Consider the following 21,464-nt stretch of genomic DNA (forward strand, 5'->3'; position numbering starts at 1 on the left):
TGCACAATTTCGCTAAAATAACTGTATACAAGGTTCCTCATCCATGTGTAGGCTTTCAAAATACAAGCCACGCTCTGGAGACCGCGGGGCCTGGGCGCGAAGGTCTGGTCCTGGTCATCGGCGTCATGGGGTCCACAGGCCGCCGCCCCGCCCGCCGCCCAGGGGCACGAAGCAGGCGCCCTGCTGGATCGCGGCGCGGAAGGAGCTGCAGCGCTTGCAGGCACCGGCGGGCGGCAGCAAGCAGCGGCACACTAGGCACGGCGGCGCTCGGAGGGCCCCTGGTAGCCCTGGGAGGGTCGCGGTGAGGGAGGGAGAGAGAGGGAGAGAGAGAGAGACAGCGCGCGGCGCTAAGACGGCGCCCACCTGCGGTGAAACCGAGTCCACCTCCCCAGGCCGCGCCTCCAGCCCAGACCACGCCCACCTGCCCAGGCCCCTCTCCCAGCCCCAGGCCGCGCCTCCTGCCCAGACCACGCCCACCTGCCCAGGCCCCTCTCCCAGCCCCAGGCCGCGCCCACCGAACCCACACACAGGTCCCCAGACAAGGTCCATCGGTCCATGAAATCACGTCCACCACCCCAGACCAGGCCCACAGGTCCCACAAACCACGCCTGTTGCCCCAAGACCTCGTCTCTGGCCACATTCACCAGACCCTGAGATTGTGCTCCTATGGCGTGCTCACCTCAGGCTCGCCCACCTCAAGGCTGCCCTCACCTCCTGCAAAACCAGCGGCTAGCTGGGCGGTCAGTCCCCGCTGGCTCCCAAGCCCACTTAATCCCGCACAGACCCCACCTGGCTGTCCCCAGTTCTCAGGAAAGCCCAGACCTTCACTCAAGGCCAAGGGGTGAGGCCCTGGGGCCATTGCGTCTCTGGGGTGAAGGCTGCAGGCATCAGGGAGGTACCCTCAGCCCTGCTCATTTTCCTCCATCCCCAGACCGGGGTGGTTCCAGGCAGGGGAGTAAGTCTGGGGCACTGGCCCGGGCCCTCCCACTGTGGGGAGGCAGGCAGAGGGGTTGCTAGAGGAAATGTGCAAAGTCACGATCTCTGGAGCCCACAGCCCCACAACTATCCCCGAGTCAACCCCTGAAGCCAGCCTGGGTGTCCAGCCTCAGGAGCAGGACCCAGGAGCAGGGCCCAGCAGCACCCACCTAGCACCCCTGGACTGCCCCTCAGGCCCTGCTTAGGAGGCTGGGCAAAGGATGCCTGCAGCCCCACAGAGGGCCATGTGGGCACAGGAGGGACTTTGGGGACCCAGGTCCTCCGGTCCCCATCCCACGGGTGCCTGAATAGGGGACAATTTCTCCAGCTCTTCCTCTAGCCCTTAACCTGCCCTGCCCTCCTTGAGACAGCCATGCCTGGAAGGGCCCAGCTCCTGAGCTCAGCCCTGGAGCTCGGGCCTGGACCCCAACAGGCTGGGGCTGGGGCCAGAGCTGAGGACTGGGCAGCAGCACCATGCCCACTGCCAGCGCACTGACCCAGCGGCCAGAGCCCCAGGCAGGTCAGTGGCTGAAGTGAGACCGGAGTATCAGAGCTGGGGGTTCACCAAGAATGATGGATGAGCCCCCATACCCAGTGTGAAGCTGTTCTGCCCACCGGCCACCTGACACCTGGGGGAGCCATCCACCTTACGGGCAGGCTGGGCTCTGGGCTGGCCACTCAGGATGCCAGCCCGCGGGTCCAGGAGGTGGTGACCTCGTTGGGCGAGGGTCTTGTGGCTGATGGTCCCAGCAGTGGTTGTGACAGGCAGGAGCGCTATGCAGAAGCTGCTGCTTCCCGAGGATTTTCACTCAGTCCCTCAACACCGCAGGATGAGTAAGGCCAGCAGGCGGGGGGATCACATGCCCCTCCAAGAGGCCTCCCACAGGCCTCTGTCCTCATCCTCAGGGCCTCTAGCCTCTGCCCTTGCTCTGCAGTGCCTCCCCACCAGGTCTCTGGCCTTCCTCAGGGGTTGCAGTGGGCCTGTGCAAGCTCCCTGCCCACCCCTGCCATGCTGGGGCCCATGAGTCAGGCCTCAGAAGGCTGGCTGCCCGCCTGCTGCAGCTTGTGCTGGGGGCGGGCTGGGAGGATGGGGTCTCTCAGGCTTTCCCCACCTTGGAGCCAGGGCGGCGCCCAGCCAGAAGCGGCCTGCCCAGAGTGCCATGGGCTGAGACACGAGGCCTCAGAGCCGCCCACTGCCAGTGACCCATGCTAAGTCACTCCTCCCCGGGGCCCAGGCGGGTCTGGCGGGGTGGGCTGGAGCAGGGCCACCCAGCCCCTGTGCAGAGCAGCCCCAGAGCTCCCTGAGCCTCCAGCAGATGCTGAGGCACAGCCCAGGAATGGGGCCTTCCCAAGGGGCTGGGGCCAGCCTATCCCACAGGACATGCCAGGGCCTGCGCGACACCGAGGCTGTAGCAGGCAGGTGGTCCGGGCACAGGGCGGGGCGACAGAGGCTTTGAGGCGGGCAGGCAGAGAGGCGGGGGGCTGCTCTACTGGCAAAGCTTTGCCCATCAGTGCACCCCAGGGCTAAACAGGGCCCAGCCTAGGGCCAGAATGGATGGAGACTGGGCCAGCTCCAAGCCGAGGAGGACAGGGCCAGGCTCTGGTGGTGAGGGGCAGCTGACTGTGATGAAGGAAGCCGTCCCATTTAGGGCTGGGGCCAAGGGGCTGAGAAGCCAGACAGCCGGGTGTTGTGCACCCTGGGGTAAAAGAGAAGGTGGGGGGCGCTTAAGGCTCATGGGGAGTGCAGCTCCAAAGTGGACGGGGTATCCACTCAGGGACTGGTACTCTGGGATCCAGACCAACCCTTCTGGGAAAAAACACCAAACCTGGAGCACAAAACATGAAAAGAATCTTAAAAGCAACAAAAAAACTGGCAAAGTAGCAAGGAATGATCAGGTGGGTATGGGGCTCAGAGAGGGAGGAAGCCCCTCCTTCTGGGGCTTTGCCCACCAGGCCCCCACTGGGCTCGAGGTTCCAAGGCTTTGGGGGTGTGGGGCACAGAAGACACCCCCAAGAGGGGTGAGAGACACTCCACCCCTCAATAGAGCAGCACCCCTGAAGAGTGACAACCTGGCACAAGGGTGAGCCCAAAATACAGCCCCCCCCGGGACCGCCAGGAGTGTCTGTAGTGCTTAGCAACACGGGAGGAAACCCCAGAGAAACTGGAGCCCCAGGCTGACCCTGGAACAGACCTGGGTGACAAACCCTTACCCCTGGGCTCGGGTGGGGCAGGGAGGGCATGGAGCACCCAGCTCTGAATGTGAGAGGTTGCGGGCAGCCTTCCCCGGGAGAGGAGGGCCTGGCGGGGCAAAAGCCAGTTGGGGAAAGACTCACCTACATTCTGGAAGGAAGGCAATAAGTCCCTGTGATTAATTTTTCAAAGAAAATAGCTGTTTATAATAAAGTGTGAGAGTGCCCACAGAAACAGTAGCACAAACGCGACCAAAGGCGTCAACTATTAGAGTCTCAGACACAGTACAAACCGACTCCACGGCATCATGCAACTTAGAAATTACAGGCAAAGGGAAGACACTGTCAAGAGTAACCAAGTTTCCTAAAAAGGAGAGCTTCTAAAAATGAAGCTCTAATAAGTAAATTTAAAATTTCAATGGATGGGATTGAGCACTGGGCTAGACACCGACAGGAACAGGACGAGCTGGTCCCCACCGGACAGAGAAGGCGGCACGTGTAGACTGCAGCGCAGGGAGCCAACACATCAGAGAGTGGACGGAGGTAAGAGGTAGGGCTAGAGAAGGTTTCAGCCAGCATCCCACCTGAGCTCCCCAGGGAAGGAGACAGAGAGTGGGGCGGAGGCAATATTTAAAGAAGTAACAGCTGGAAGTTTCTCATAATTGATTAATGATGTGAGTGTACAGGTTAGAGATGTCCAAAGACTCCCAGTTGAATAGATAAAAATAAAACCACACCCAGACCCATCACACACACACATACACACGCATACAAACACACATACACACACACGCACACACACACATACACTAAACACACAAACACACATACACATACACACACACATACACGCATACACACACACGCATACACACATACACATACACGCACACATACACACATACACATGCACACATACACACACACAAACACATACACGCACAAACACATACATGCATACACACACGCATACACACATACACATACGCGCACACATACACACATACACATGCACACATACACACACACAAACACATACACGCATACACACACACAAACACATACGCGCATACACACACACACAAACACATACACGCACAAACACATACACACACATACACACACACATACACACGCATACAAACACACATACACACACACACATACACTAAACACACAAACACATACACATACACATACACACACATACACGCATACACACACACGCATACACACATACACATACGCGCACACATACACACACACGCACACGCACACATACACTAAACAAACACACATACACACATACACATACACACACAAACACATACACGCATACACACATACACATGCACACATACACACACACAAACACATACACGCATACACACGCACAAACACATACACGCACAAACACATACATGCATACACACACGCATACACACATACACATACGCGCACACATACACACATACACATGCACACATACACACACAAACACATACACGCATACACACACACAAACACATACACGCATACACACACACACAAACACATACACGCACAAACACATACACACACATACACACGCATACAAACACACATACACACACACACGCACACACACATACACTAAACACACAAACACACATACACATACACATACACACACATACACGCATACACACACACGCATACACACATACACATACGCGCACACATACACACACGCACACGCACACATACACTAAACACACACACATACACACATACACATACACACACAAACACATACACGCATACACACACACAAACACATACACGCACAAACACATACACACACATACACGCACATACACACACATACACACACATACACACACATACACTAAACACACAAACACACATACACACACATACACGCATACACACACACGCATACACACATACACATACGCGCACACATACACACACATACACACACATACACTAAACACACAAACACACATACACACACATACACGCATACACACACACGCATACACACATACACATACGCGCACACATACACACACACACGCACACACACACATACACTAAACACACAAACACACATACACACATACACATACACACACAAACACATACACGCATACACACACACGCATACACACATACACATACGCGCACACATACACACATACACATGCACACATACACACACACAAACACATACACGCATACACACACACAAACACATACACGCATACACACACACACAAACACATACACGCACAAACACACACACACATACACGCACATACACACACATACACACACATACACATACACACACATACACACACATACACATACACACACACATACACGCATACACACACACGCATACACACATACACATACGCGCACACATACACACACACGCACACACACATACACTAAACACACAAACACACATACACACATACACATACACACACAAACACATACACGCATACACACATACACATACACGCACACATACACACATACACATGCACACATACACACACACAAACACATACACGCATACACACACACAAACACACGCACAAACACATACATGCATACACACACGCATACACACATACACATACGCGCACACATACACACATGCACATGCACACATACACACACGCATACACGCATACACACACACAAACACATACACGCATACACACACACACAAACACATACACGCACAAACACATACACACACATACACACATACACACACATACACATACACACACATACACACACACATACACACACACACACACACACATACAAATAGTCCTAAATGAAGCAGGCAGTTAACACAGACAGCTCACTCTGGGAAAGCCACAGGCTAGGCTGTATTCTCGCAGAGCAGCGGGGAAAGCCAAGACGGTGGAGCGCTGCCTCCAACGTGCTGCGAGAAAGTCGCTGGCAACCTGGCCTCCTTGTACAGACAGTCTGTCTCTTTCAAGAGTAAGCATGCGAAAAATTTTTAAAAAAGGAGAGATTCCAGATTGAAAGTTCGGGTCTTGTGGAGGGTGAAGTGGCAGTGACACTAAGGCGGGTGGAGGCAGGAACAAAACAACAGAATTAACTGCAGGACAACAAGAGAGAGCAGTCAGGAGTGCGGCCTCAAGTTCTCCAAGCCTGAAGGCCAGTGCACTGTCCGGGTGGGAGTAAAAGTGTGGTCTTCTCAACGTTAGACTCTGATAACCTCACCATGTAACTAGTATTTCCTGGGCAGCCACTGAAAGACCAGAAACAGAGTGTGTAACCTCCAAACTAGAAGACGGAATCACTGAAACGAGAAAAAAATAACGAACACAGCGAAAGAACAAAGAGAAAAAGGAACATGAAATGGAGGAGAATAAACAGAAATCAAACGCAATCAGACGCCAACCTGGTTGCCAGGCTCCAGGACGGCCCCCAGCGACCCTGTCTCTGGCATCCGTGCCCTTGGGCAGGCCCCTCCGATGCTGTGTCAGGATTGGTGTGTGACCAGCAGAATGAGCGGCGGGTGACTTCTCAGGCCGGCCTACAGAAGCCATGAGACTCCAGTCTGTCGAATCCCTGCTCTGGAGGAAGCTCCGTCATGCTGTGAGGTCACTCAGGCAGCCCTTTGGAGAGGCCCACGTGGCCAGGGAGCGAGGCCTCCAGCCACAGCCGTCAGCCGTGTGAGCCAGCCGTCGCGGAAGTGGCTGCCCCGCCCCGGTCAGGCCTTCAGATGACGCAGCTTGGCCGAGGCCTGGAGCCAGTACCACAAGGTGAATCCTGAGCCTCTGCAATGTGTGGGATGATTCGTGTGTGTTGTTCGGGGGTGATCTGGTGTGCAGAATCCTCGTACAGGTGTACATATATGATCACATGACCACTAGGTGCACTGGTTAGAAGACTGTGGTCAGTCTGAATTTAGAAGGTCAAATTTTATGCAGATAAACATCTGAGATGTGAGACTAGAGAATGGTCCAGAGGAAAAAACATACCAGATAAATTCTAAGCAAAATAAAATTAATAACAGAGTCTGAAGAAATATGAAGCCAAAGTGGACAGGATCTTAAGAAACTGAAGCATCCCCGAAGATTCTTATCATACTTGGCTTAGTAACTGATGGAAGCAGCAGACAGGAAGTGTCAGTAAGAATGTGAGAGGTTTGAACAACACAGCAAACAAACCTGACCCCACTTCTGATAACCAACAACTGCAGAGCACACATTTTCAAGCACCAAGGAGCCCTGACTGCATAAAGCACCCACAACAAACGTCTGTGTGTCGAAGTGACACAGACGATGGTGTCCGATCAAAATACAGTTACACCAACAAGAAAATACAGCCTAACTCTAAAACCTGACACTAACGCACTTACAGGAAACCAATGTCTACGTAACTTAGAGATCAGAGAAATAATTGTAATGAAAGTTAGAAGACACTGACTTGAATAATACTGAAAATACTACATTAAAAATTTCATACGCAGCTGAAGCAGAAAACAAAGGAAAATTGCCATTCTTAAATACATTTAATGTATTAAAAAGAAGAAATGCTGAAAACTACGAACCAACCATCGAGTTCAGGAAGTTAGAAAAAGAACAAACCCAAAGAATAAAAATCAAGCAAAAGTAAGCGAATGGAAAGTCCAGCCAAACTGGAGGCTGGTTCTCGAGAAGCCGGATAAAGGGGTGCGCCCCGGTGACGCTGATGGGGGCGCAGTGTTAGACGCGAAAGTGAGGCATCACTGCTCGCCCCCAGAGATTACAGACAGCAAAGGAAGACAAGGTCCGTTTCCCACTCACGCATCGGCCAAGCCACTGACGTGAACAGGGTGAGGCGACCATCTCCACAGAGTCAGGAAAAACACCCAGTAAGTTGTGTCATTCTTGATTGAAAAAAGAAAGAGAGAAAAGGCAGGAAGGAAGGAAGAGAGGGAAGACGGAGGGAAGGAGGCAACTCTCAGTGAACAGGCCGCGGCGGGAGCAGCCGCCCTCTGACGGTGTGCATCTGTGAAGCCTTCCAGCTGGCCTGGTGGACGGGCTCCCGCCCCGCTCAGCCCTGGCGCGTCCAGCCAGGGCATCCACAACCTGCCAGGACCAGGGGGTGTGTTCACAACACTGCGGGCTGCAGGGTCAGCAGACAAACGCCGATGAGATGCTCAACATGTAAGCACGGATAACTGGGAAATAAAATTTAAAACACTATTTATGTCACTGACATGCAGAATCTTTAAATAAAAAAAAGTCAAACTCATAGAAACGGAGTAGAAAAGTGGCTGCCAGGGTCTGGGGGCGGGGGAAACAGGGAGAGGTCAGGGAAAAGGAGGAAACACTCAGCCACGAGCGACGAAGGCCTGAGAACCGGCTGTCAGACATAGCGACCAGGCCGCAGGCAGGGCATCACTGAAACTTGCTAAGAGTGGATCTTAAACGTTCTCACCAAGAAAAAAATTTATTAAAGTATCAAAATGTACTAATAAAGACACATTTATAGAAGTGTCAAATATATCAAATGCATAGGAATAAATATCAAATTTTAAATGGAAAAACCTCCATGCTAAAAATATTGCTTAGGAAAACTAAAGAATGCGTGAATTAGTGTTGAGACGCATCACGACATGGACTGGAGGTCTCGGTGCTGTAACGAAGCCACTTCTTCCTAAAATGATCGACAGAGTAGACGTGGTTCCAATCGCAACACACCAGGCTGTTTCTGTAGAAGTCTACAGACTGATTCTAAAAGTTACACGGAAGCTCGAAACACAGAACAGCCCCGGAGGCCTCGGGAAGGAAGCTGCTGGGGAACTTAACTACTGCTTTTCAAAACTTACCTCGAAGCTGCAGTAATTAAGAATGAACGGTGGTCTTGGCATGAGGATACGCCAGTAACTGATGGCACAGAACCGAGAACCCAGAATTCATTCCAGAGAGTGTTTTTGACAAAGACGCCAAAGCAATTCCACGGGAGAAAGCAAAGTCTTCAACGCCGGTGCTGGGTCAGCTGGCACTTGACACCTGCTCAAAAACTAACTCAGGATAGATCAGAGACCCAGATGGGAAAGTCAACACCATGCAGCTTCTAGGAGACCTAGGAGACTGTCTTTATGGCTGCGGGGGAAGCAGGGTTTCCTTAGGCAGGGTGCCCAAAGCACTAGCCACAAAAGGAAAGCTGATGAATCGCACTTCATGAAACATTTCTACTCTTCAAAAGGCCTCACTAAGAAAGTGAAAACAGAAACCACAGACTGGGAGGAAATATTACCAATACACATATATGAGAAATGAATATACAGAATATATAAAAACCACAGCAAATAAATAACGAAAGACAAAGGACCTAATTTAAAAATGGGTAGAAGGCTTCAACAGGCACTCACAGGGAAGGACAAGAGCGGCCAGTGAACAGAAAGCACAGTGCTCAGTGTGACTGGGCGCCAGGGGACAAAGCACAACCGCGACGAGAGATCAGCACACCCACCCCCACCAGCCTGGCTGAAAGCAGGACGTGACGATTCCGAGTGCTGGCGAGGACCTGGGGCCACCCCCAGCTCTCACGCTGCTGGGGGGACCGACACGTCGCAACCACTCAGGGAGACGGCTTGGCAGCTTCTTCTAAAGCAAGGTCTGAGTGTCCCCCATGGCCTGTGGCGCCACCCCGGGTACAGAACCAGGAGAAAGGATGCACGCGTCCAGTGGAGGCTTGCGCCGGGGTGGCAGGGCACCTGCATTTGGGACAGTCCTGAAGGGGAGGTAACCTGCCTTCCATTCACAGCTCAAGCACACGCACTGGGGCACACTCACACAACCAGATGCTGCTCGGCAGGGAAAATGGTGCAGGATGGATGCACTCAGCGTGGCGAAGGAGGACGGACACAGAGGAGCCTGGCCGTGTGCATCCACGAGTGACACCGCAGCCTGTGTGGACTTAACTCAGACAGCGGCCACCCCAAGGGCAGGAGGTAAAGGGGATGGGGCACAGGGACTTTCCGAAGTGAGCAGTGTCACCTGTCTTGATCGGGGTGGCGATCGGACATGCAAACACGTCACCCTGTGTCTACGTAAGACCCAAACTTACCGTTCGGAAGTTGTGCCTTAAGAATAACCACTGTGTAAAGAGAAATAGTATTTACTGTGACATAAAAAGCCATCAAATAACAAACTATTATATACAGAATAAACAACAAGGTCCTACTGTGCAGCACAGGGAACTACACTGAATACCTTGCAATAGCCTGTGATGAAAAAGAATATGAAAAGAAGTGTATGAATGCATAACTGAATTGCTCTGCTGTACATCTGAAACTAACACCACATTGTAAACTGACTATAGTTCAATCAAAAAAAAAAAAACCAAAAAACCAAATAGCCAGGGGAAAAAAAGTCTACTAAAAGATATGCCAGACCTCTACCCTGAAAAACCACGAAACACGACTGAGAGAAAATCAAAGATGCCCGGATTGAATGGAGTTGATGTGATGGCGGCTTGAAAGACTCAAAGTAGGAAGCTGTGAGGTCTCCTCTCTGCAGTTCAAGGTGACCCCAGTCAAAACCCCGGCAGTTTGTCTCCCCTCCCTCCCTCCCTCCCTCTCTCCCTCTCCTTTTTCCCTTCTCTCGAGGTTGACAGGCTGACCTTGGCATCTATATGGAAACGCAAGGGGCAGAGAGCCACAACAGCTGCTGGGGCAGAGCGTGCCTCCCGCGCTGCTGGCGGCGCGGCCCGGGTGACCTGCTGTCACCCACGGACGGTGCGGCACAGGCTGCAAGCACCTGGCCTGTTGCCTGGCTGTCATGAGACACACACACCCTGGGCAGCCCTGGCGCGAGGACGAGAGTCATGCGGTGCTGGCCGGAACCCAACCGGCAGCCTGGCAGCAAGTGCCGCCAGTCCCGCTGAAGCCCCCCAGCCGAGGCCGCGGGACCGGATAGGTCGCAGGGTGCCCCGCGCCACCCCCGCAGCGCAAGCCGACGCGGACGCACGAAGGCCTAGAATAACCCCAGACAGGTGGTGACGGCGTCAGAGCCAGCCCGCGGGGGGCGAGCAAAGGCTGGGGCGCTGGGACCCCCCGTCACCCGCGGCGCGGCGGGGAGGGCCCACAGCCTTCTCCTCTTGCGGGAGGGCCGACAGGAGGCGAGTCCTCGCGTCCCGGCGCCCGCCCGAGCAAGGCAACCCGAGCACGTGCAGCGCGCGCGGCAGCGGGCTGGCGGCCGGCAGAGTCGCGGGCGCGGCGCTCGCCTTCCCTGAGGGGCCCTCGGGCTCGGCGGTGTGCACCCCGAGCGGCCCGGCAGCCTCGCCTGGAGCTGCCGCGGGAGCAGCGCCGGTGCCCACGGGCCGGAGGCGCCTGCGCCCCGAGTCCCCTCCTCGGGGCTGCGTGGGCCCCTGGAGGGGATGGAGCTGCTGGCCAGCTGCCTTCTGTCCTTCCTGCGAACCGGCCACGCGGCCCGACGAGGGCCCGGGGGTCGGAGCGTCTGGCGGAGCCCGAAGGACCCGATGTTGGGAGGCGGCGCCGCAGGGAGGAGGTGGGCGCGCGGAGGGCGGCGGAACCGGCGGGCTGGGGGATGCGGCCCCTGCAGAGCCGCGCCTGGAGACGGGTTCTCACCCTAGTCCAGCAGCACACGAAATCCAGAACCGCTTCCCGTCAGAAAGGCCTCGGGGGGGGGGGGGGGGGCTCAGCGTCCTGACCGGGCGGAGGGCCGGCTGCCCCGCCCTCTGGCCGCCGCTCAGAAGGGGCTGCCGTGGTGGCTTCCGCCGGACAGGAGGCTCCCGGAGGGTCCAGGGGCCGGTGGAGAGAAGGGTGCGTTTGGAAAACGAATGTGGGAGCGGATTCTGGCGCCCAGCGTTGGAGGAACGAAGCAGCCTTTTGCGGGAAGAGCTACGCTGGCGAAGGGACGGCGGCTGGACCCACGGAGGCGGCGCCTGTTTGCGCGGTGCGGGCCCAGGGCACTGCTTCCGCAGGCGAAGCAACCCGGAAACGGCCAGCCTCCGAAACAGGCCCTCTCGCGGGCAGAGCCAGGCCTCGCTGGAGAAATGGGTTAAGGCGCATAATCGTGGCCGGGAGCCCCCCGGGAGGGGCACAGGGCTTGCCACTGGGACTCCAGGGGGCAGTGGACCCCCCACTGCTCCCCGCTGCGGTGTGGGGGCCGTGCATGTGCGGGGGTAGGGGTAGGCAGTGAGCATGTGTGTGCGCAGATGACTCCTGTTGGGAGACACACTTCCCTGGGTCTCTGGTGCCCTCCGACGTTCTTTCCAGGTGCACTCAGTCCATGCGAGGCCCTGACCACCTGCACCTTGGCCACTCCTCAGGGTGAGGTAATGTCTCCTTCCAGGACAAAGAGCAGGCCTCTTACTGCTTCCTGAAAAAGCAGTGGACCCCCAAACTCAGTGTCCTTCAGCGGTGACTTGGGCCCACTGTATGAGCCCCACCCATCTGGCCACAGTGCATCACCCCGCGGCACGGCCACAGATTGGCTGATGCTCACAGCTGCCACGAGTGATGGAGTCCTTCATCTCCACCCTGGAGTCACAGGTCTTCTGCCAGCATCCACGTGACAGCCATAAGCTGGGCCCACAGCTTGTAAGGAGGGGAAGGCAGCTGTCCCTGCAGTTGGCAGGGAGGATGCCTCTGGGACGCACAGCAGAGTCCAGGGCCCTGGGGGATGTGGCTGAGGTCCGTGTCGCAGGTTGGTGCTGATGATGGTCATCTTAAATGCACATGAGACAAAATGAATGGATTCGGTGCCAACCTCTGCTGGTCAGGTCAATCAGGGTGGCAGGTGAAAACTCACCAGGGGCTAAGAGGATGTGGGACGAAGGGTGGATTATTGGAAGAGACGGTCCTCCTTGGGTCTCCCAAATGGCCTACATAGTTTGTTGGGTGGGCCAAGAACCAGGTCCTGATCACCATTCTCAGCATCACGCTTGCAGTGAGCAGTCCTGGGGGATGAGGTAATGTTTCCCTCCAGAACAAGAGCAGGCTTGCTTACTGCTTGTTAGAAGAGTGGCAGATGCCCCAGGTTCAGGGTTCCTCACCATGATGCAGACTCACCGTGTGTGGCATGCACCTGGGCCCTATCGTGTCCTTCCCACACGGCTGACACAATGTATGGATGTGCACGCTGCCTGCTGTGACACAAGTGACAGAGTCCTTCATCTCCCACCCAGGAGTCACGAGTCTTCTGCCAGCATCCACACATCAGCCATGGCTAAGCCAACCACTTGTAGGGAAGGGAAAGCACATCCCAGACTGGGCAACTTCTCTTTTTGGCTCAAAGTTATCCAGAGGAATGAAGCAGAACCATGAGATCCTGGACTCGGAGCCTGGTTCTCTGACTGGGGAGACTTTTGGAGTTGGGGGAAGTAAATGTATTTTGTTTGCAGAAGGTAAGTGAATACTGGTGACCAGGAGACTGGACTGTTGTATATTTGATCACTGCTCAGAACATATTCCATCCACCTCCCCCACCCCCGCTGAGAAGCACCCTTCCTCGCCCACTGACGAGTTCGGCCAGATGTGATGTGCGCAGAAGCTCTTGTATCCCTGCGAGGTTTGACTTGCCCTCTCATGTTTATATCATCTGCTGCTTGAAGACAACGCCCTGGGGAGCCACTGGTCCCAAGTGGACGAGATACGTGGAGCAGATCAAACCCAGCCTGCAGCCCGGAGCCTGGCTCAGCCTTCCCCAGTGGAACCCAACATCGCTACAGCCGACCTGAAGACATGTGAGAAACAAATGCTTGCTGAATAAATACCTTTGAGACTGGGGAGGTGGGTATCTTTGTTATGTAGCATTTTCGCTACAGAAACAAGACTTAAAAAAGATAGCAAAATTGACAACTGGGACAGTATAGAGTCCAAAAACAGAACAATATATATACAGTCACCTGTTTTATGAAGATGGTGCAGTTAGGAAAACACGGTGTCTTCAACATATCATGCTGAATTAGTTGAACATCCAAGTAAAAAATAATGAGTCTTGACTCCTACATTATACCACACACTAAATCAGTTCCAGATAGAATATAGCTCTAAATGTGAAAACTGAAACAATACAATCGTAAGAAGAAAACAGGAGCAACTATTTTCACTTTGGGATACACAAAGATTTTTGCAAACAGAAAACATTAAGTGCTAATCATAAGAGAAAAACTGATATTGGAATATACTGAAATTAATAATTTATGTGCACCAAAAGATACTATGAAGAGAGTGAAAAGCAAACCATAGAAGGAAAGAAGACATTTTTAATACATATATTCACCAAAGGATTTGTATCCAGAACATATAGAGAGCTCCTACAAGTCGACAGGAGTAGGTAACAGAAAAATTTGCCCCAATACAAAAGAGTAGTTTGCAAGCGTATGTTCAAATGGACTGTAAAAATGTGCTGAATTTCTTCAATCATCAGATAAATGCAAATTCAAGCTATCTATCTTGTGAATCCAGTATACATCTACTAGAATGGCTAAAATAAAAGGACAGACAATCTCTAGTGTTGGCAAGAGTGTGGAGTAACTGGAAGACTGTGGTGGGATGTACAGTGGCCCAGTCACACTGGGAAATTCCTTGAGTGTCTACCAAAGCTGAATGCATAACCCAGCAATTCCATTCCTACAGAAAAGTGTATACATGTTCACCATAATCAAGAGTGTTCACAGCAGCACTATTTGTAATAGTCTGAATCACAATGTAAATGTCTATCAGCAGTACATGTAAATAAATGGTGGTTGAGAACAAATTTTAATACCTGCAAGAAACCAAGTCTAGCCTTACATCTGACTCAACACCCAACCAAGTGAGGTGCATTTCAGGAATGTAAGGTTGGTTTAACATTAAAAAATCGATTGATGTTAAGTGCTAAGGGTAACTTCTTGGAAAAAGAAAAATCTATTGATGTTATTTACCACCTTAATGTTATAAATAAAAAAAAAACATGATAATCTCATAGATGCCAAAAATGTTGTTGAGAAAATTCACTACACATTCACAATAGGAATTCTTGGTAAGGATTAGAAAGAAACCTCTTTAACATGCTAGAGTAGCTACACATTTACATCTAGGTGTCATATCCATACCTTTATTAAGACCTACAGCAAATGTCACTATAAATGAGGAAATGTTAGAAACATTCCCTTTAAAATCAGGAATTCAATAATGTGCAAACATTGCACAGGAGGTTCTAGCTGGTACAGTAAGACAAGACATTAGGGACAACAAGATTGGAGAGGAAGATACAAAGCTACCTGCACATGATATAATTATTTACACAGAGTAATTTTATTTAGAAACTCAAAAGAAGATATGTACAAATTTTTAGAAAATGGGAGAGTTTAGAAATGTGGCAATTAGAAAACTGATATATAAAAGTCAGTTTCATTCTGTATGCCAGCAGCAAACCATGAGAACATTTACAGAGAGAGGTGACACTATGTGCAGTAGTATCTGAGTATCAAGTAACAAAAATAAATCTAGCAAAAGATGTAGATGATTTCTGCTGGGAAAACTATAAAATTTAAATGCAACCTAAGTAAATGAAGAGATATGTCATGTTCATGGATAGAAGGATATGATTTCATTAATTTGTCCATTTCCTCCAAATTGATCTATAGATTCAATGCAAATCCAACCAAAATTTCAATAGGATTTTTGGTAGAACCTGATAAGACAATTATGACATTTAAATAGAAGAGAATGAGGCCAGGAAGGACCAAGAGCCGTGTGAAGATGAGTAGAGAGAGGCATCTTGCCCCACCAGACACGAAGACAGTGGCACTGGTGCCGGGGGTGCAGATTCACCAGTAGGATCGACTAGAGACTCCAGAAATAGACCCACACACAGACAGAGGTGGAGTATCAATCCCGGGGGACAGAAACACATTTTTCAATAAATAACTGAAAAAATTATCTTCATGGACAAAAGTAAAATTTGACTCTTACCTCACACCGTATACAAAAATCAGCTCCAGATGGATTAGGACTTCTATGTCAAAAACAAAATTTGAAACTCTTAGTGACAAATGTAGGTAAATAATCTTTTAAACCTCAGGTAAGAAAAATTTTAAGACAAGACAGTATTGACTAAAAGAAAAAAAATGATAACTTTGGCCACATTAAAAATCAATAATTGTGTAATTAAAACACAACTAAAACTATCCAAGTAAAATCAGCCACAGCAGAACAAACATGAAACTGTGTCATGAACCAAGAGTTATGATTAATCAGAATCTTTGCACCTGAGATTCCATGGGATGAGAAACATGAATGAATGAACAAGGTCCTGGATAGTCAATAAAATAAGGAAAAGGTATGAAAAGCATAGTGATTGCAAGGAAATGGAAAACTCAGTTGATGTAATTGTGTATGTGAAAAAACCAAAAGAGTCTTCAGATATATTAACAAAAGTGATAGAAATGATAGCCAGACAGCTGGACTTTTAAAAAAATAAGTCCACAAAAATCACTTCCCTTTCTATCAACCAGCTGCAACTTGTAGAAGACAATTAAAATTTTGATACTATTTACATTAGAATAAAAAATAGGACATATAGAAGACTAAATCCAACAAAAAAGTGCAAGACCATTACAAAGAAAGTTCTAGTTTGTTGAAAGACATTAAAGGATTTACCTATGGAGAGATATACCATGTTCATAGATTGTAAGACTCAGTAATGTAAAGAAGTCAGTTCTCCCCACACTGATACGTAAATCAACTTGCAGCAAAAAATTTCATATGGGCCACAATGATGCTTCTAGAAGAAGAGGTCCTCACAACCTCAGCCTGAGGACGCAAGCCACAAAAATCACCAACCGTAGAAGAGAAGCTTAGCCTGTTTGCGTCCATTAGAATTAAGGTGGCTTTCCATCAAAAGACACCATAAAGGAGTGAAAAGACATCACAAAGTGGGGGACAGTGTTTGCCACACAAATCAACTGAAAAAGGAGAATCCAGAATAGATGATGTCACCCCTACAGCTCATCATGATTCTAAGGACAAATGGATAAAAGACTTGGGTGGACACTTCCCAGAAGAGGAGACCTGAATGGCCAACACACGTCTGAAAATAGGTAAGACGCGTTTTATTGGTAAGCAGGAAACCGCGAGCGAGCCCCACTCTCTCTCTCCAGAGACAAAGGCCTCCGTCCACGCCGAGTATCGGCAGCAGCGGGAGCAGCGGCCCCTGGCGTGACTGGCCAACGCGCGTCCGTCTGGCCACTCCCACAGGACCCAGTGCTCCAGGTTTAACAGCCCCCCCGAGGTCACGTCCACTTGGAATCTATGAATGTGATCTTATTCAGAAACAGAGTCCCTGTAGAATCAAGGCAGATGAGTCGCACTGCAGGGCAGGACCCAGTCCAACAACTGTGTCCTTTTAAGAGGGAAATCTGGGCACAGCAACACACAGAGCACCGTGTGAAGCAGGGCAGAAACTGGAGTGACCGTCTACGAGCTAAGGTATACCCAGGGTTGCCAGCGGCCCCAGGAGCTGGGAGAGACACGGAGGATTCTCCCCCGCAGCCCGAGAGCACGGCCTTGCCAGCACCTTGCCTTCGGGCTTCTGGCCTTCAGAATAAACTTCTGTGGTTTTTTAAGTCACCAAGTTTGTGGTACTTTGTTTCAGCAGCTGCTACACCTCCTCAGGTTGAAGGTGGTGCGCGCTGTTGACACTCGTTGCTAGGAATATGCCCGTGGGAAGCCACATGGTGTACTATCGAAACCCCTGGAGAGGCAAGCTGCCATGCAGTAGGGCTGACGGGCCTTGGTGCCAGGTTGGACGTGGGGTGGGGAGGGAGGGCGGGCCTGGAGATGTCCTCTGAGGGCCCTGCCAGCTCTGAAGGCACATGCTCCTGGTGCCTGGCGCTGGCTCTTCTGAGGGGCAGTCCATGCATGTGCCAATCCAGCAAACATGTACTGAGCACCTGCCCCCAAGAGCTTACAATCCAGGGGGAGACAGACAACCAGCAGACAGACCGGCAAAGAGGCTGTTAGTTCCAGGGAGAGGGAGGGAGGAAGAGAAAGAGAGAGACAGAGAGACGGACAGACACCAGGTGGGTGGAGGGAGCAGCAGGGGCAGATATTCCGGTGTGTCTGGGGAGGCGGGTGCACCTGGAGCAGAGCACGGTGGGTGTGTGGCCCTGGCTGGTGTCACTCTCTGGGCCATTGCTGGGTACCAGGCCCACTGGAAACTGAGCGGAGGGGCAGACACAGCCAGGCCACCCCTAGATACGTGGGGCAGCCCCACACCTGTCTACCTGGGCTCCGAGCACGAGCCCAGGACAGGTGCCCAGGCCACACGTGGTCAGCTCCAGCAGAAGCTTCAGAAAACTGAAGACGAGGGCCCAGTGATCACTGGCAGCCACCCATCTGTGGCACTTGGTGCTATTCAGATCTCAAGCTCAACCCCCCACCGGCACCACACCCCACAAGGGAGGGAGATGAGGACTGCCTCCCACCCGGTCCTGTGGAGGGGACTGCTGCTCTCGGCCCCCCTGCTATCCCCACAACCTGGCCAGGCGCCCCAAACCCTCCCTCTAGAGGACACGGAGCAGGCAGCCCCAAGCAGCCCCGGGGCTCCGACAGGCACCAGCCCCGCTCTGTTACCTGATGGCCTGGGTGGCAGACACTGGGCACCCTCCACTGTCTTCATGCTCGGCAGCACGGACCGCAGTGGGTGCACCTTTAATAAGTTTGGATCCCAGCGTTTGTCGGATTCGACTTTGGTGAGCCCAGTGTTCGGGGCGGTGTGGCCTAGATGCTGGAGGTGACAGGTGGGGAGCTCCATCCTGCTGCCAGGCTCGGAGAGGTCGCAGTTCACTTTAGCACTTCTCCCTGCTGGCCTGTTTAAGGGCAGAGGCAAGGTGCAAGCAAGTACCTTTTCGTCCTTCATTCTCAAGTCAGGCTGGAGAGCCGTGCATGGGGGTGCTGGAGCCAGGCCTGGCAGAGCCGAGGGGCACCTCTCCTTCAGTGGCTGAATGTCCGAGAGCGAAGATGCAGAATCAAAGGTGGAGATGGGCGGCATCTGCCTCTTGGCTTTCCTAGTGCCCACGCCTTCCACGAAGAGGTCAGAGCCCTGGAACGGGGGCAGCTCCACAGCAGGCTGGTGGAGGTGGGGGTGAGATAAGGCCTCCAAGACCAGCGCCCGCCACACTTCCCAACAGCTGGGCTGTCTGCTGGGGCCCCGCTCCAGGGAGGCCAGGGTGCGGGGTCTTGCTGCCTGGCCTGCAGGACAGCTCCACAGGGGGTGGGCCCCTGAAAAGACCCCTCCGAGGAAGAGGGAGGACACTGCAGGTCAGAAAAGGAACAGCCTAGAAGGGCCTGGAGGCCGGGAACATCCTGCCAGCCCAGGCCAGAGGCCTCCCCACCCGCCTGGTGGCCGCAGAGTTGGGGATGGCTGGGGACCAGAGGCTGGAAGGCTGGACACCAAGGCCAGCTGGGCTGGAGAAGACCTCTGGGGTGTTGGAAGTGAGCCCACCATGAAGTGGCCGGCGGGAGAGGCACAGGCCCCCGCCACCCTCACCTGTCTCCACAGCAGCTCGAAGTTGCCAATGTCACAGTTTCGGTCGACCCTGCGGTCCACCACCACCTTGATGGTGTCCTCCTGCACCTGGGCGCAGAGCTGGGCCGTGACGGGCGTGGACGCGTGCATGGTGGGGCTGGAGTTGATCTCGATCAGCCAGGGCTTGAAGTCGCGCCCGAGGATGAAGTCGGCGCCGTACAGCTCGAAGCTGTTCTTGCGCGGCTCCACGCGGCCCTGGGCCACCCGCATGGTGTTGGTGACGGCCCGCTTCATGGACGGGTAGATGACGCTGCTCCACACGGCCCCGCGGCCCCTCTTCTGCAGGTACTCCTGGAACCGGGTGCTGGTCCACGTGTTGTGACACGGCAGCAGGGGGCTGCGGCCCTCGTCATTTTTGAGGTGCTTCTGGATGGAGCTGTTGCACAGGTGGACGGCGCTGTGCGGCAAGACCAGGGTCAGGTGCGCCAGCTGTCACTCCTCCCAGCCTGGATGAGCCCGCCCCGAGACCTCTCTGACACTCTGGGCACCTCTGAGGCAACCTCGGGACAGCCCTCCCATCCAGCCTGGGAGGCACCATGGGGGGCAGGAGAGGGCAGGGCAGAAGCCTACCAGCCCAGGACCGCGGACGAGGGGCCTCGGCAAGTGACCACCTCCCGAACCTGTTTCCGCATGAGCCCCTGAGGGGAGAGCTGAGCCCTCCCAAGGTCAGAAAGAGTCACTGACGGAAAATTTCATTATTTCATTAATGCTCTGGCCTTGTTCTAAGCAGGATTTAAAGTCAATACCATCTCCTAGGAGACTGTAAAACACCACACATCCTGTGAAAGTCACTTTCCCTTAGACGTGTCACTGGGCCCGCGGACCTGCCGTCTTGCTCTGGGCCGTGGGACCTGCCCCTGTGGCCACAGGTGAGTCGCACCTCCGTAGGGCAGAGAAAAGGCACAGACGCAGGCGTGTGGAAGGGCTTCAGAAACTGGTAACTGCTACTGGGGGAGCTGACACTCAGTGCTGATGCTGTAGGCCGGGCCTCGCCCGTTCAGAAACAGTTTCAGAGACTCTCCTGTCAGCCTGGGTGAGGGCTATGGTCTCAGATGGAGAAATGGCTCCAAGAGGGTTAGCGACCCACCAGGCACCTCGCTCAGGGCTTGGCAGGGCCAGGGGGCTGGGAGGGGCTCCGTGGGCTTCTCACTGCCCAGGTGGCGCCCCAGGACCCCTCCTCCTCCAGGCCCTCCTGGCCTGGTGGGGACAAATGTGCTCCTTGAGCTGCCGGCCAGGACCCCTTGGCCCAGCTCCTGCTCCTGCCAGGCATGATTCCAGGTGTGGTCACAGCCCCTTACCTGAGCACAGCTAACCCCCTCAAGGTCTCTGTTAAGCAACCTTCAGCCCTCTTGGTTCTGACTGACCCCCCTCGCCCAGGCACCCGGTCCTGCACACCATGTGATCACAGAAGCGCTCCATTTGGACAGAGAGGTGGCTAGTGGGCTCCTGTTCCCACCACACACACGCCCTGCCCAATCTGGGAACCTGGTGGGGTGCAGGTTCATCCACAACAGGGCACCCATTCTTGTAAGTCTCCCCCTGCCCAGCACTCCCCACCCCACACAGCAGTGTCCCCTGCACTCCGGCCCCCAGGCCCAGGGCCTTGGGATGGGTGCTGCCCACACTGCCCTGGCCTCTCCTGGCTCCAGTGCCTTCTGCCCTCTGATCCTGGCTGGCGTGGCTGGGGTCGTCCTCAGGACCCCT

General features: G+C 53.3%; 1 protein-coding gene across 7 annotated transcripts in view; it reads right to left on the reverse strand.

Moving 5' to 3' along the window:
• Positions 1-13,605: 13,605 nt before the first annotated feature.
• Positions 13,606-21,464, reverse strand: part of TTLL8 (tubulin tyrosine ligase like 8) — a 43,187-nt gene continuing 35,328 nt past the window's right edge. For 3 of the 7 annotated variants that reach the window (XM_072973747.1, XM_072973752.1, XM_072973753.1), the window contains 4 exons: positions 19,722-20,157; positions 18,806-19,301; positions 16,145-16,187; positions 14,121-14,145 (listed from right to left, as the gene is read on the reverse strand). In XM_072973747.1, coding sequence (XP_072829848.1) covers positions 14,133-14,145; positions 16,145-16,187; positions 18,806-19,301; positions 19,722-20,157 — 988 coding nt within the window. In that variant the 3' untranslated portion in view covers positions 14,121-14,132. Of the gene's footprint in view, positions 13,920-14,091; positions 14,191-16,144; positions 16,188-16,978; positions 17,514-18,805; positions 19,302-19,721; positions 20,158-21,464 lie in introns of those variants that run through there. The other 4 variants (XM_072973751.1, XM_072973750.1, XM_072973749.1 and 1 more) reach the window with 4 other exon arrangements.

This window comes from Vicugna pacos, chromosome 12 (genome assembly GCF_048564905.1).
Source record: "Vicugna pacos chromosome 12, VicPac4, whole genome shotgun sequence".
Lineage (NCBI taxonomy): Eukaryota > Metazoa > Chordata > Mammalia > Artiodactyla > Camelidae > Vicugna > Vicugna pacos.